This window comes from Channa argus, chromosome 10, assembly GCF_033026475.1.
Source record: "Channa argus isolate prfri chromosome 10, Channa argus male v1.0, whole genome shotgun sequence".
Taxonomy (NCBI): Eukaryota; Metazoa; Chordata; class Actinopteri; order Anabantiformes; family Channidae; genus Channa; species Channa argus.
Window position 1 is genome coordinate 6,638,326 of NC_090206.1, and position 16,993 is coordinate 6,655,318.

The following is a 16,993-nucleotide window of genomic DNA, read 5'->3' on the forward strand; positions in this document are numbered from 1 at the left end:
TATATTTTAAAGGACAACAGACATTCTGGATGAGTCCATATTAATTGAGACTGAAGTGAACTTTCAGTTCATGGGGTCATTAAGCAATGTTTTGGTTTTATGTCTTTTAAGTGATATGTTTTATTTGAGGATTAAAGAGTTGTCATTTCTGTTACAAAACTGATTTATAGCTCCTTTTAAAGAAGAATTTATGGTATGATAATTAACCTGTGGGTATTACTTTTACAAGTAGTACTTTCCTGTTTTCTAGACACAAGAAAGGTCAAAAATCAGCAGTTACATGATTTAGAGTGACGAGGTTATGATTTATTGACTGGCAAATAATTGTTTCTTCTTTTGGGTTATTGATAGAGGCTGACACCTGTTCAATTTAAGTCCACATATTTCTGGAAATATATAAAAGATATGCTTTGATGCTTTGATTGCTTTGGCAAGGCTCTGGAGACTGCTGGCAAGAAGTTTTCTACCCTACTTAAAATGTTACGAGGATTCCAAAACATTAGAACCACCTCTTAGTTTGATGCAGAGCTGGCAAACCTGTTCATCTGTTACACAAACTTTATATCAGGACACAGTGCTGATCAGAGTCAAAACAGAAGAGGATGACACATATGATCACTGCCCTGCAGATTCATTTCCTGTGTGTCACAGGGCGATAAATTCAGGGCACATGTCAGGTTATCAAAGCATGACACTGCCAGAAAACACAGTGTGTTTGTCTCTAAGTGCTGAAGTTTAGTCAGGCACTGTTGCTTATAACAAACAAAAAAAAAAAAAGATGCCGAATGGCTAAAAGTGGTTGACTTAACACAACATAATTTAAACAACATATTGTGTTTACATTACTGTCGACCATAACTTTAGTACTACTGCTAATGCCAATACATTTCAATATACATTTTTGGTTTTATAACTACTGTTTGTGACATGTATGGATTTCCTTACAAATGGAAAGTTCAAGACAAGCAATAAAGAACATCAATCAGGTATTTTCCTACTACAGTACTACTTGATCTGGTAGCTACTTTGCTACATTTCTGCGTTTTTAAATGAGACTGGAATTCACAAAAACATTACACTGACTTGTTTTGAGGCTAGCTAAGGAAGTAGGTTATGGCTAAGGTCAGAGTTTAATGACTCTGGTTAAAGGATTGTCCTCCAAATGGTCCTGATGCTGGACTTTGTGGTATTATTAGCATTACCTGAAGCCTATCAGTTAGTATTTCCTGAAGTCTAAAAATAAGCTATGATTGCTAAAACGGGTCTGCTGTGTGTGAGCGAGGATTATAGGCTAGTGAGTTTATTGGTGTCCATGTCAGTAGTAGCAGCCGTGGTAATATAGGTCGGCCGGTCTAGCCTGTGAACTCAATCCTACACACAGACGGAAACGCTGATATATACACCAACGCACACAGACTCGGACTGACACACATTCAAAAAAGAGACAGACTGACATATATGCTAATGAGGACACTTGTAGAGCATTTTATGAGCACACAAACACACACTGACCACGTGCGGAGCCAGTCTGGCATACACACATAATAGCAATCCTCTTGTCCCTTCACGTCTTGAAATGTTGCTGTGTGTATTTCTAAATAGGCCAACAACCCGGTCTAGCCATTTCTTCTAGCACAGACAGTCTGAACATTAAATACTGGGCTGGCAGCACCAGTTAAAGTCACCTCAAAGACTGTTATAAAACAATTTTCAACTTGTTTGAGAGAAAGATTAATATTTATGTAACAGATTCCGGGGCTGTTTGAGTTTTCATAAAATTACAGGTGTATTTCATTCATTTCACTGTACTCGCATTTCCATTCATTTTATTGGGAAATAAAGATAAAGCTACAGAAAGGAAAGGCACAGAAGAATCAAGGCAACACATGACACCTGGAGGCTCACGGGTGATAGGCAAAATCAGCCACACAATAACAGATGAACATGGTCTAGACCACCCAGTTTGTATCAAGATGAAGACCAATGAGTCTGATAGACTCATAACCAAGATCTGTCTTCTCCAAGAATCAAAATGAGACAGGGGTAAAGACTGATCTCCTATGGTGTGTCAAGTGCTGGTAGAAAGAAGTGACAAGACCATAGGACACAGGTCATAATGTTTATAGGTTGCATGTTTTTGTTGTTTGTTTATAAGTAATTTGGTGATGATTTCCAATATTAAGTTAGTCATTGTTTCTAATATTGGAGAACAATTGGGGCCTTGGTGTGTGCTAGCCACCGGGGGTTTTCTGTTTGTTCTGCTTTTGTTTTTGGTTTTTATTGTTTTGTTTTTTGTAGTCACTGCATATTAAAAGGTTAGGTAGAGTAAGAAATGTATATATAACACATAGGCTAGAAGTTTGTGGAGTAGAGCAACAAGGTAGTTGTGGAAAGTTAAGAGTAGCTGCGGATCTTGTTTTGTGGAATTACTTTGTTATCAGCTCAATTGTGGAAACGTGGAATTCAATTAAATGTCCAGGGTTTGTCACTTTTGGACCACCGGACACGAGTTAGCCGGCGTCTACAATAGTAGGAAATCGTCTCTACGTGGAACAAACACGTGGATTAACATTCGGTTGGAAGGCGGATATGAACCAGCTATAGTGAAAAAAAAAAAAAACGACAGGCAAAGCCAACTCTTAATGCCGTGTACAATGCTCTGTAAAGTCGGATAAATGCTAAAAAGGCCAAATTAGGCCAACTGGCGGGAAAAAAGAACAACATTAAACTTTGTTTAATGGATGATGATTGCTGCTAATGAGACAAATGAGATAGTTCAACCAACTGTTGGATGAGTTTTGTGATATAAATATGTCAGTTAAAGAAGTAATCCACAAGCTTAAATCAGAAGAGGAAAGGAATAGTGATCAGCAAGGCTGGTTTGAGCCAAGTGCAAAGTCATTCAGAAAATTTGTGAAGATGTTGCTCGTTGGATAAAAGAGGCACATCATAGCCTAAAGGAAGCAAATAAGGCAAGTGAGGATGTAAGTCCTGAAGACAGTGTGTGTCTGTGGCCTTCTCCAGGAGATCCAAGAAATCCAAAACAGGTTCTGAGTGCTCGGCAACATCTTCAGCTTCATCGATACACCTTAGGGTTGAACTAGAAAGGGCAGCTTTGTTAGCTAAGGCTGAGGCATTAGGGCAAAAAAGACGCTGGGAACAAGAATTTAAGCTTAAGGCAGTAAAGGAAAAATTGGAACTAAATAGAGCAAGGAAAGAACAATTGGAGCTGAATACTGCTCTTGCTGCTGCTAATGCTCAACTTGAGATCTTGCAGAAATATGACAGCTACAGTATGTATGTGGTGTGGTGGCAGCAAGGGCAATTTCAAATCAAATCAGATACAGACAACAAATGCAAGGGATAACGTACCTTTTCCTGCTGTTACCACCAGCTCTAAAAAGAAAGGCCCTTCTAGTACCATCGCCTCCCCTAAGTCTTGTCTTTTTTTGCCACGATGATCATACATTTGACCACTGTAAAAAATAACTCCATAATTGGCTTCGTAAGGATACGAAGACTTCCTCAGGAAGGATGGTGATCAGCAGATTTGTGAACACCAAACTTAATGGGCCCGGGAACACCGAAAGCATTCATGCCATAGTTCCTGTCCGAGTAAAGGCAAAAAAAGTCAACAAAGTAATTACTTCTTATGCATTAAGCAGCACGTATGCAGCACAGCCACGTCTTCTCGATGAGCTGAATCTACATGGGAAAAAGTTTACCCTTCTTCTTAAAACCATGGGGGACAACCAGGTTGTGACTTGTGACGTGGTAACAGAGTTGGAGGTAGGGCACCTAGAAACAAAAAACTTCTTAGAGGTAAATGGAGTTTTTTCTCAGAGAGGTATTTTACTGAGTAAAGACAACATCCCACGACAAGAAGTTGTAGATAAGTGGCCACATGTTAAAGGAGTGCAAATACCTATCATTGGGGAAGAAATAGGACTGTTAATTGGAACTAATGTTGCAAAGGCAGTGGAACCAGAGGAGGTCATCCCTAGCGTCAACATCGGGCCTTATGCAGAACTACAGTCAGTGGGCCACTGAAAGAAGGAGGTTGCTGTATCTGTAGCCAAGCATAAATGCTGGTGTCTGTTAGACTGAACAAGACATTGTACTAGTAAAATAATATTCAGACTTTAATTAATGCAAGTGGATGGCCATGTACCTTATTATAGTCATGAAGTCTCAGCACACTGACATTTACAAATCCGCATTAAGACATAGCACGAATGTCTGCACTAAATTTCAGGACAAAGCAATATTTTTAGAGACTTTTCAATCAAAAGCCACAAACGTCTAACTTGGTGAAAGTGGAAAATTCATTGTCCATGGGAATTTGAGTGGGTCATTTTCGCGCTTATATGCCTTTGTTAGTGGACAATGGAGAGAGGAACAGGCTAGAGAAAAAATTGATATGACATGCAACAAAGATCTACCAGGATCAACACTCCCATCCCTAAAGATACGCTGCTGAGAGTTGCTATGCTAATTTAAATTTCTTTCTTTGCAGTTGCACTATGGAAAACATTGTTTAAGAAATTAATCATGATTAAAGCTTTCGGTGGGTCCTTTTGATAGAACAGATTTTTTTCATTTATTTGTCACTTACGGTGAAGCAGCTTCTGGGAATCAAGCTAAACTGTAACATCAATCCACCCAGGGCTTCAAACAGTGACACTGCATCAAAGCCTTTGGGGTCTTTATTTGTAGGTGGTACCCTTTTGCGTTGGCATGTGTCACACAGGGTTTGGCCTTCTCTGATTGATTGGAAGGGAAGCCTTGCTCAAAAGCCTTTAGAAGGAAATATGACACATGATGTGTTGTAACCTCTTTATTACAGTTACAAATAATCTACTCTTTGCTAACACAAGTGACAGATTTCATTAGAGAAAGAATTGCATCAAGGTACGAATCACTGCTGCAATTGTGTAAAATAAATTCATTCCACATTAACAGAAATATAACTCTTAATACAACAGTGATATAACAATGTTGTTCTGGTAGCAGTTTGAAGTACAGTTACAAAAACATGAGTAGAAAAAAAAAAATCTCCCTGTTCTTTGACTTATCCTCCGGTTTCAGGAGCATGTGTGTTCAGTCTCAAACAACAGAGCAGATCACGACACCAGGTCAAGTGGCCACTTAGTCAAAGAGTGTCTGACAGATCACGTGACAGTGTGTTAGCACAACAGAGACTGCACAGCTGTCTCAAACTGATCACTAAAGTCAAAAATGCTGATGTCCACTCTTTTAAAACAAAGCAATAGGTGAAACCGTTGATTTAACAAGAGACTGTCTTGTCTTTAGTCATGCAGCGCAGAATGCTGAAAATCCTGCCTTTCCTACTATAATTATACACACTGTTAAGTATGTTGGATGCCAACATCATCACACACAACATCACAACAGTCAAAATCTCACACATTCCTCTGGATTTTACTCTGTGTACATTAGATTTGTAAAATTCTGGTAAACGTCAAGAACTAAAACCCAGGCAGAGAGTAGCACTTATCCGACGGTTTATCAATCTTGGATTTTGAGAATGCTCCTCTTCTCCAGATCATTCATCTCTTTGAGAATCAAAGCCACATTATAACGGAGATCATGGAACTTAGACACTGGCACCTGGACAATGAGACAATAATTAATTTAACAGTGTAACACAGACATGTCTAAAAACAACTGCAAAGATGAGGTGCAGCTGAGATCTTAATGTTATCATACATTACCATGATGACATATAAATTAATATAGCAACAGGATAATGACTATTACTAAGAGGTTACTATTACTAAGAGAGAATCTCCAAGTTAACACACGTCCTCTCTGTGTGCATCTTATGTTTTGAAATGCACACATAGTTATGATATAGTGGCCCCGTCATAAGGTATACCTGTAAAATCTAATGCAATCCAATATAGCAGCTTTAACATGAATTCTACATTTACAAGATAAAATGTTCCCAGTTTTTAGGTCTACTGACAGTTTATACTGGTGTATACTCTAAACAAATAAATAAGGTTGGGATTTAATTCATATTTCATTAATGCTTGTTTTAAAGTTTGAGTTGGGTCGTGTTTGTGACTGCTCTAGTGAAGACACATCTATTATTAATTAGAGAGGACAGCTCAAAGAATAAGTAGCCATCTTTTCAGGCTGATTTCTGTGAAGATTTCGCTCATACTGCAAAACCCATGCAGAGGAGCACATTATAAGATGGAGATAAGGTCCAACAATAGAAGCTGCACAACGGATGTTGTTGCAACTAATCTTCTAATTCAGATGTAATCTGATTACATAATTGCTGCACTAGGTGAAGTCCTCCTTCCTGCCTCTGTCCACATTAGTAGTTCACTTTGTAGGAGTCTGATGCTCCCTGGTGAGCCAATGTCTTACTAATTTGTTGAAATATTTGACTCATTTGCTGTTGAATTTCTCACTTTGTGTGCTCACTATTTGTGTTTAGAGCTTCTTTAAATCACTCATCACTAATTGTTATTAGGTTGTATCAATAAGCAGCAATAATACAAGTTATGAATGATATGGCAATAAAATGTGGTTTCTTGCTTTGTTGGCTACACATTTGCTTTTTTACAGATGTCATTTAAGTACAATGATATGAACTTATTTTTCAAGAAAGATTCATTCATTGAGAGATTGGGCAGTTTTATATTATATATTCTGCTGTGCTAACCTTTATTTTTTGCATTGTAATAAATATGTTATGAAATAATGTGGGTAAGTGTAAGGAAGTAGAAGCTTGCACATTCTGCATAAAAAATAAACAATACTTTCAGAAACACAGCCACCAACATATTCTGGGTTACACTATATTCAATTTAACCACTGTCATCCTGCTATGTAACACCTGTAACAGACCTACTGTACATTAGGCCACTAGTTGGAAAACACAATGCAGTGCAGACCTAACACTGGGCATATGCATGAAATGACCATATCAACTTTTTGGGTGCTGAAAAATACCACAGACATTTATAATGCAAACTAATCTTTTCACTGCCCTGAATTTGCCTCAAATGATATACCTAATAGTTTATGAACATTTAGACATTTCCTAACCTGTATGCATAAACAAATTCTTATCTAAAATTTAAATGTATATTTACTCACTCTAATTTTAATAAACACGTCGATCCCTAAACGTATCTATTTCATTCACATGTTTCACACCTGTGTCTAGGTACAGAAAAGGAGAAATCAGATTTACTAGGCTGGTATTTATGATCTGGGTAAAGAAAAATCACTAATAGTATTATTAATATTATTATTATATAACTTATTTTGAATAAATAGGTTAATGTACCTCAAATCGGTGAAAACTCCCATCTGATAGTTTCATCTGCATCAGCACAGAAGGTTGCAGGGCTCTGGCTAAAGAGCTGGAAAAACAGGGGAGACACAGTGAGACACTGATTTGAAAGATAATCCTTCACCGTCATATTTTTAGACTTTCTTTTAATTTACTTTTCTTTCTTTTCAAATTTTCTTTAGGATGTGTCTGCTCTTACTGTTTTACCATAGTGATGATTACTACTCGTGCTAATGTCCCAGTTGTTCTTGGGACTAGACAGTTAACACCTCACACACCTTTTGCTGTGTATATTTACCAAACTGTGAAGTTAGTTGCATGGTTCACAAATTCTAACATACATGTAGTCCATGTAAAGGCTTTGCAGATACTGTGTTGCTGTGAAAGTAATTAGAGCCAGTATATTCTTCAAGGTACATGATTCCTTCTCTGCCACAGTATATTACCTTGTAGAAATGGCAACATCCACTCTCCATTTAAAGTCTTCTATTGTTGGCAGATGAGGATCCTTCTGGGAGGCTGCTGACTCTAGAGCTGCACGACTAAAAATACAAAGAAAGCCATGACACTGTGATACTGGCTTCTTTGTAAAAGGTACCTGGTTACTGTTCACAGCAGCACCACAGCTCAGAAATCGATAGACAAATCAGTGTCCTATAACAGATCATTATTGCTAGTGCTGTTTTGTGTTAACATAAAACAGTGTAAATTCAACAAGCCGCAAATTCAACAAGCCGTAAATTCAACATACCGATTTCCAAAAACAACACTTGCAAAATCTGTAATGAAGTCTTCCGGTATCCTAATTGATAGAAACAGAAAAACATGAATTATCTAAGGTTTAAACTGTGTTGTGTATAAGCAGGCATGATAATGAATCATGACCAAATGATGATCTATCCTTGCCTTTGTTCTCTGAGATCTTCTTTAAAGGCCTAAACAGGGACAGAAACAAATAATAGTATTTTTGTTTTGTCTCTTTATATCAGATTAAAAATGTTCACAGCAGCAGTTAGCATATCCTTGCTTGTCATGTGACTTGTCATAAAATGAAAAGCACAGGTTTTGCTACTGGCTATAGTTGATAAAAAGAAATACATTTTAACCATTAGGATTTACTTTTGCCAAAACATGTGTTAAGGAAATATGTCTGGGAATACAATGTGGACAATTTAGCTGCCGCAGTACTGATTAAAATGAAAATAAACAACTGTATGTTTCAACATGTAATTTCAACTGTGTACCTCTTGTTTGAGTGATGATGTGGGGATGCGGATGGCATCTGACAGCACTCTATACATTCCAGCTATGATGTGACTGAGCCTGTCCTGTGGGATTGTACTGCTCTCTGCTATGGACTTCATTACCTCTCTGCTGTCCTTCCCCTCCAGCACACTGACCACAGCTGGGCAAAGAACAATTCACAAGCGTATTTAACTTGCTGAAATAATGGTGTTCTTTTAATACCCGTTCAATTGCTTGATTGAACACAGCGTGAATAAGTAGGGGCACAAGGGACGTAAACATTCTCCAATGTTTTAGCTTATTTCACACTACTTGTGTATTCAATTCTCATAGTAAATGCTAAGGCACTAACCAATAACGTTAGCAAAGTTTTTAGTGGACTTAACTCTACATGGCAACATTTATCACTTCAAAATATTTCCTTTTAATAGACAGTAAGACCTGCATCGTCTCGCGGAGAATTAGTATTTATATATAGTTACCTTTCAGTATTTTTCTGAACATCTCTTGGTCCACATCCTTCAAGTTTTTCGACAAAGACTCGATATCTGGTGGTATCCTACCTCCCAAAAAGCTGGGGTCCTTTGCATGACTCAAAGACATGACTAACCATGCATCAATATACCATATGAAGAATAGAAAGAAAAGAAAGGAATAGCAAAAATTATAAATTTAAGCACAGACGTTGCGTTTTCTATGTTTATGTGACAACTTCCGTCTTGAAGTCACATGACACTGGCCTCGCTCCCGGGGAGTCTCGCGGTGACCGCTCTGATTATCGTCAGACGAGAGAGGATTTGCAAATGGAGGTGGCAGGAATGGTCTCTGTTTAAACGACAAAAGGTTGGTGTTTTAAGTCAGAAAAGTTTTTTCATTACAACTTAAACTGGTTTAGTAACCGTTAAAACGTATTGTTGCGGGAAATTATTAGTTATGTGTCTTCTTTCGGCTTGGTAAATGCTACGTGGACATTTGCTGAGTTAGCCACCAGCTGAGTATGTTAGCTTGTGTTGTTTTCACAGTTCGCATTTACTAGATACGATAACACTTGAAATAAAGTCTAACACTGAATATATTTATCGTAACGCTAGTTTTCCTTTTAACGATATATTTTCAACTGGCTTTCCATTTTCCCAACTAACGCTAGGTATGTTTATAGTATAGCATTTCAGTCTGTTCAGATAAACAAGCAATTAACGCTACGGGATGCTGAACGTGGCTGGCGTCTAATTTAAACAGTTGACATCAACACCGCAAGATTGTTATTTAACATCCTTAGTGGGTAAAATACACCATTATCGGAAAGTTGCGTAACTAGTTTTGCCCACTACAGTTACCACTAATAACCGTACTAGCACAGTACTAGATTATGTAAATGTGAAGTGGGCCCACTTGACTGTTATTACAACTTGTTCATAATTAGATGGAGGTTTTGCTTATGTAAGTTACCGTTTGAGAGGTTCTTTTTTTTAACCTTATTTCAAAATGGGTAAACACAGTGAAAATACTGGAACAGCTATTTACAAAGCAAGTCCAGTGAAATGATGATCAAATTGAACTGAAAACCTGTTAACAGATTTGCCCTTTTTATATGTGCCATGTAGTTAAAAACTAAACACCAAAAGCGATAGATTTGGATTTTCTAAATGTAAAGTTTACTCAAAATTAAGCAACTGAGTTATTCAGGAATTAGTCAGTCTCACACAATATCACATCATGTGTTCATCATTATTATTGAGCAAGTGCAGGCATTATTTTTATTTTGCTTAAATATTTCTGACATTTTGAAAGTAAAAAAAACATCTCTAATATCTTTTACATATATATCCACAATACATTAACTAAATCTTTAAGAGGTTTGCCCATCAGATGTGATTATGCCATAATTATTGATGGTCTGTTGTGTGTTTAAAGATGCACTTTTAATTGTGTTTTTATCTTTGCCTCTGTTTCTTTATTAGGGTACCATCACCATGTCTGATTCTCTGTATGAGAAGTTTTTGGCCCCAGAGGAGCCATTCCCTCTCCTCTCCCAAAGGGCCAATCTCAGTGATGTGGGGAACCTAGATGTGAGTGACTTTGGCTGTCATCTCTCATCTTGTCACAGAACAGATCCTCTACACCGCTTCCACAGTAACAGGCAAGTAGAGTTTGTGTACTAATATGTTCACACACGTGTAACTCACTTTTAGAATCCATGTGAAGTAAGGCTGAAGAGTATAGGAAAATATTATTTTTTTAAAGTCCCTCTAATCAGATCCTTATTTATTTTACAGTTCTGTTCTTAAGTCAGTCTGAATGTTATTGTTTTTACTATAAGTATGTCAGTATTCTGAGCAGACTGTTTAGAGAACTTGCACTGTGATGTTGGTACATACATTTTGCAGCGGCTGTTCATAAAAAGGCAGGAACATCATCATACCCCTTACCACAAAGAGAAAAGTTATTGTCTGTGGAAAGTTTTACATTATTATGTACTGTTTCATTAGAATATGTCAAAGAGCAGTGTTGTTCTCTTGTTTTGAAGGCCTAGAAACACCTAGGTCTTAATGCTGTATCCTCAGAGCGTTGATGCATTACATGCAATGACTCCTATGTTTATATAATTTTTTTAATCCCTTCTTGGGCTCAATTTTGTTGACATTTGGATTATGTTTTGCAGAGATTTGGTTGTTTGAAAAGCTTTTAAATAATTGGAAATGTGTGTCCTTATATTTTTTAGTCCCAGGAATATGATGAAATGAAAATGCAATCTCCAGAAATTAGCTATATGACCAACTTTGAAATCCACTGTTCTCCCCAGGTGGAACCTTACTTCCTGTGGCACCAGTGTTGCCAGCTCAGAGTGTAGTGAGGAGCTCTTTTCTTCTGTGTCTGTGGGGGATCAGGATGACTGTTACTCCCTTCTGGATGACCAAGAACTAACATCGCTGGACTTGTTTCCTGAGGGTAGTGTCTGTAGTGACGTCTCCTCCTCTATCAGCACCTATTGGGACTGGTCTGACAGCGAGTTTGAGTGGCAGGTTGGTATTTAACTGTTGTTTTGGTTTAATTATTAAAGTAATTAATAAATTAAAACTGCATCTGGAATTCAGTCAGTCTTCCTTTGTTGTATCACCATATGTCATTGTTGATCTGGTGTTACTGCTGTCCCCATAGTTGCCAGGAAGTGACATTGCTAGCGGCAGTGACGTCCTCTCTGACATCATCCCAAGTGTGCCAAGTTCACCCTGCTTGTTTTCCAAGAGGAAGCCAAAGCCCCACCCTCATCGTAACCTGGATGAACTACCTTGGAGTGCCATGACAAACGATGAACAAGTAAACCAAGCTTTTCTATGCTGTCGCAGAGTGCTCACTATTAACTACAATAAAGCAGATAATTTCAGTCCAGCCATTAGGTTATGTTTTTTGCAGTTTATTTATTACTAAGATAGCATAATCAACAGTCAATGCTACTTGGAGAAAAAGCAGCAATACTAAAATCTTGTACACTGTGACCTCCAGGTGGAGTACATTGAGTACCTGAGTAGAAAGGTCAGCACAGAGATGGGCCTGAGAGAGCAACTGGACATCATCAAGATCATTGACCCATGCGCTCAGATTTCTCCAACTGATAGTGAGTTCATCATTGAGCTCAACTGCCTCACTGATGAAAAACTCAAACAGGTGGGTACTAAGATTTCTTTTCAACACAGTTGAAAGTTTTCTTTCACACAACCTAGTAGTTCCAGCAAATGTTTATTGCCACTTTCAGGGTACACCTAAAATGTGTACTAGTACTAGGGGAAGCACTAATGCTTCCTGTGAAAGGTTTCACCACATCTCAGATCTTGAAGTTAGTTTATTTTTTCTTTTATGTTTAACTGCACAAAAATGTTTGAGGAAATGTAGGTGAACTTTGATATCTTAATTGGATACTTTATTCCGATGTTGGAACTGGCTTGAACATTGTTGTGTATTTGTGAGAAGTGCTTGCTGCTTAAGCATCACTAAGTAAACAAGGATAAACAAGACAGAGTGTTATTGTGCATGTGAAAACATGTGACCTGTGTAATGTCATCAGGTTCGTAACTACATCAGGGAGCACAGCCCCAGGCAGCGGGCCAGTAGCACCAGGGAAGGATGGAAGAGAAGCAGCCACAGCAGTGCTAGTACTGGTGGTGTCAGTGGAGCCAGCAGCAGCAATGCCAGCATGGTCAGCTCTGCAAGCTCGTCCACTGGTTCCACAGCGTCCAACTCTGTAGCAGGTAAGTTGCAACGTGCTTGCCAACGGTTAACTTAATTTAACAGTTTAAGTATTGATTAAATAATTTACAATGTTTAGTTATATTTTCAGCAAAGATTCAGTTGTTTATAGTTCTTCCTGAGAGTATTAGTGTGCATTGTGTATTTTGTGCTGTATTGCAGGTGGTACAGCCTCAGCCTGTAGTGGCAGCAGTGTCGCTAACATTAGCAGAGCCCACAGCGACGGCAACCTTTCTAGTGCTGCGGAACGTATACGAGACTCTAAAGTAAGAATCCATATGTTTGCGAGTATGCGTCTCAAAAATGAGACATAATCCCACCACCATTGTACAATGTATGCTGGACATTACATCTTTCTGTGTTTTGCTTGTTGGTATCACATTCTTGTGAACATTAAAACATAGTTAGAACATTGTAGCAAAGAAATGCTTGCTGACAAACTACTTGTACGCAGATAAAGATACCTGTGCAGCTTTTTCAAACTCTTTCTTTTAACTCACTCTATCACAGCACGTGGGACAGATTGTCTCAACATCTTGGTTCGAACATAGTTACTCCTGACGTCTCTTTCCTCTCCTAACGTAGAAACGATCAAAGCAGCGCAAACTTCAGCAGAAAGCCCTCCGGAAGCGGCAGCTTAAAGAGCAGCGACAAGCTCGCAAGGAGCGTCTGAGCGGACTGTTTCTAAACGAGGAGGTGCTGTCGCTGAGAGTGACAGAGGAGGATGACCACAGCGATGACCTGGACATACTGATGTGACACCAGTGAATTAATCAGTGCTCCCTCTATGTCTGCTCTCCTGCCACCTCACCAGTACTATAGAGCGTAGAGACCATGCTTATCCAGATTGCTGCATGCATCAGCTTAGAATAGCCCAACTCACTCATAATGTATTTCGTAAAGTCTGGCAATAACAGCTTCTTGTTGCCTCTAGCATAGTTGCTTTTGCTACTATTGCTTAAACTCCTAGCGACTGCAGACACTGCTAACTAAGCTAAAGTAATAATGCTAAAATGCTGCTAGTGCTTTGATTAGATACTGACTTCAGACTATCCTAGCAAGTACTAATATTGAAACAGCTTAGAAGCTTGCAGAAACTACACCACTACTGACAGGTAGTTCAGCTTTATACTGCTAATGAGGATTGCATATAAATCCTGTAACAGCCTATTTCCATTGCTACTAATACAGCCACCACTGGCAGAAGGACAGATCAGACAAAAGAACAGAGTTTGACAATGTTACATAGATGCTTCTCTGCTATGACCAGTTGATGGTAATAGGTTTTCTTTTTCAGGAGAAACTGTTCGGGCTGGGTGCATTCCAGCTAATCTGGTATATTACCCATCTGCATGGAAATGCACACATATCCTACAGGGCTGTTAAACCTGCACTGGCCAAACTCTGTTTGCCTGTACATCTAGTTTCATCTACTGCAGGTTAGGTTACAGCAGCAAAGGTGCACAGCTAACAGAAGTGGAGAAGATTGGTTTAACCAGGTTTAACGTGACAGCAGATTTACTGGTAATATGGCGTGTCTGCGCAGCCTGACACACAAACCCAAGATTGAAACATCACACTGATTGATAAGCAGTAGCTCTGAAGTAGAAAGAAGCTGGTCTGTCTTTCTCTCTGGAGTGTTGTGGTCCCATTCCACTTAAGGCTTAGAGGGAGCACTGAAAAACTGCATGTTTAAATTGTCACCAACACTGAGTCCCAGAGGGGTCCAGTTAACTAACAGCTTAATTGTTTGCATACACCTGTTAAATAACTTCTATGTTGTAAATAATGATAAACAGCATATTTACTGGCTATTGCTTTCACAATTTCATTGGCGATAAAGGTTTTTTCTTTGTATATATTATGAAAAAGTAGTAATTGATTATGACAGCTGTAAAATGCTGTAAATTGCCACTGCTTCTTCTAAAAAGGACTTTGATTCATCTAGTTGTGTTTTATAAGTTCTTCAATTTGGTTTTTGATCATTTAAATTTACCAAGTCACCTTTAGTTTTTTGACACTCCTGCTGTAATTCTGCCTAAGACTGACTCAAGCACATCTAAAATAGCCCATCATTCACTTGTGTGTACATTACTGAAACAGTTGATCACCATAATAAGGTTAAAGCATTTGAGAATTGGTAAAGTCTTAAATGACAATTTACAGATTTGTGTCTGGACATGTACTGTATGGTTGATTGGTTGGTCAGTTTCTCAACCATATGGATTCAACATTTAACTGTTACATCAGCTCAGTTAGCTGTTATAGTATTTAAAATCTTCAACAAAGTGATTTATTTATTGCCATAGTTGCTAGAAGTAGCCACATGAAGTATGTGTCTATTTTTCTTTCCTGTTTACCTTATAAGAAACACTTACTCACGGAGCTTCTCTGTGGTCACTTGAATCACTGCAGCCTGCTATACTTTCTCATACTTTATGTACTGTGCTTCTTGTCTGTCTCATGTAAAAAGTTATTAATTAGAGTAAGTATGCTAAAAGCAGCTTCATGTATTCAGTAAAACTCTATTTTGAAAAGTATGAATTTTGAGAAAAAAAATCAACAAAAGTCACAGTGAGATGCAACAAAGTTATTTGTGTTTATAAGGTATCGTGTAACTGCAGAGGTTGAATGATGTTAACAGAATATGTGTGGTACAAAAAGGTTTTGGTATTAACTAAACATTTTAGTTGTGCTTGTTTTTAATTATGTCAGTACTTTAGACTAGACCGCCGTTTATTTAAAACAACACTTTATCATCGGATACAATAGGCTACTTTTTTCCAATATATTATTATATACCTCTACAGAGCAAGTATCAACATGTTCATGCAGCAGGGGAGTTCTCTTATTGATTTGGATACAATGTAAACTTGACAAATAAACATATGTTGTTGCATCCTGTCATTCTGGCTAATTGCATTTTCTTCAAGTGTGGATGTCTTGTCACATATAAAACCACAAGATTGCATCAAAGATTGTGAAGCTCTTGTGAATCTGGGGACCTAAGACATTTTTATGGTTTTTGCTGCAGTGTGATAACCAGTATTAAATTATTTATTTTGTTCCCCGTGGCTAATTCCGTGTAGATGTCAATTTATTCATAATTTGCACCCAAATTAGAATATGTAACTAAATTCCCTTTTAGCAAGCAAAACAAGTGTCATGGAATCACTGTTATTATCTCCTTCCACTTTAGTCCTGCAGAAATGAAAAACCCCAAGTGAAAAGCACACCTATGCATATTTGCCCTTTTCATTTTTGTCTTTTCTGGCCCAAGGAAGAATCTTTCCACCTGAATGAATAAAACTCTTAGGTCGCTTGTTCCTGCACTGAGTGTGAATCCAGTGTGTTTCTGCCCCACAGCTATATTGATGTAACCCCCCAAACTTCTGAACACTTCGTACACACTACTCTTGAAGAAACTGTTAAAAAGGGGAGATGCATCTTTAGCTTGATCTCCACTCTCACTCTGAACCTGTGTTTAATATGTGCACCTGTTTCCCATGATTCTGAGAAGGCTGGTTTCCATGCTGCTTCACTTTCATGACTCATGATCCTACTATCAGTGTTACTGAAAGTCAGTATTATTGAAAATCATTACCGAAAATCATTATTGAAAGGACTGAAATGCCTACATGTGAAAGTGTGGGTTTATTTTGCACATGTTAGACTGTATTTGATACATCTTCTTTGACCAGTATTGCCAGTGAATCAGAAACCTGAGCTGAATAATAATAATTAGAAAAAGCATTTCCAAAAAAGAAAATGCACTGCGAATGCTTTGGTGCTAACAGGACTTTGTTAAAAAAGAAAGGATGAACTGTTTTTGCTGAAACAGCTGACAGGAAATGTTCTTATACTGGTTATGCAAAGTTCAAAGGCAGTTAGCCTTAAATACTTCAAATATAAAAACGTCAAAGGCAATTATGTGATGTCATTGATTGTATCAACAACGTCATCAAACCAATAATTTTTAAAATTATACAAATCTTACAAAACTATATAAAAAAGCCGTATAAAACATGATGTCCTTTATAAGCTGAAGGTTATTGTGAACGGTGTTTCTAGCCAAAAGTATGCTCCAGCATTCACAGTAATGATAACGTCAACAATAATAATATTAATTATTATAATTTCTTTTTCAGTTAAGATTGATGTATTAAA

At 37.9% G+C, this 16,993-nt stretch overlaps 2 protein-coding genes across 3 annotated transcripts; one reads left to right on the plus strand and one right to left on the minus strand.

Moving 5' to 3' along the window:
* Nucleotides 1-4,822: 4,822 nt before the first annotated feature.
* commd5 (COMM domain containing 5) lies at nt 4,823-9,204 on the minus strand. The gene is made up of 7 exons (XM_067518815.1): nt 9,064-9,204; nt 8,581-8,741; nt 8,243-8,271; nt 8,088-8,138; nt 7,783-7,878; nt 7,331-7,406; nt 4,823-5,631 (listed from the first exon to the last, which is right to left on the minus strand). Exons 1-7 carry the CDS (start codon nt 9,182-9,184, stop codon nt 5,530-5,532), a joined length of 636 nt encoding a protein of 211 aa, XP_067374916.1. The 5' UTR covers nt 9,185-9,204; the 3' UTR covers nt 4,823-5,529.
* A 91-nt stretch (nt 9,205-9,295) lies between these two features.
* On the plus strand, nt 9,296-15,733 carry fam199x (family with sequence similarity 199, X-linked). 2 transcript variants are annotated; one of them, XM_067518813.1, is made up of 8 exons: nt 9,296-9,424; nt 10,543-10,721; nt 11,385-11,604; nt 11,741-11,899; nt 12,086-12,247; nt 12,645-12,828; nt 12,989-13,092; nt 13,412-15,733. In XM_067518813.1, exons 1-8 carry the CDS (start codon nt 9,311-9,313, stop codon nt 13,583-13,585), a joined length of 1,296 nt encoding a protein of 431 aa, XP_067374914.1. In that variant the 5' UTR covers nt 9,296-9,310; the 3' UTR covers nt 13,586-15,733. The 2 variants fall into 2 exon arrangements, with proteins under 2 accessions (XP_067374914.1, XP_067374915.1); XM_067518814.1 differs by having other exon boundaries at nt 13,337-13,461.
* Nucleotides 15,734-16,993: the final 1,260 nt, after the last annotated feature.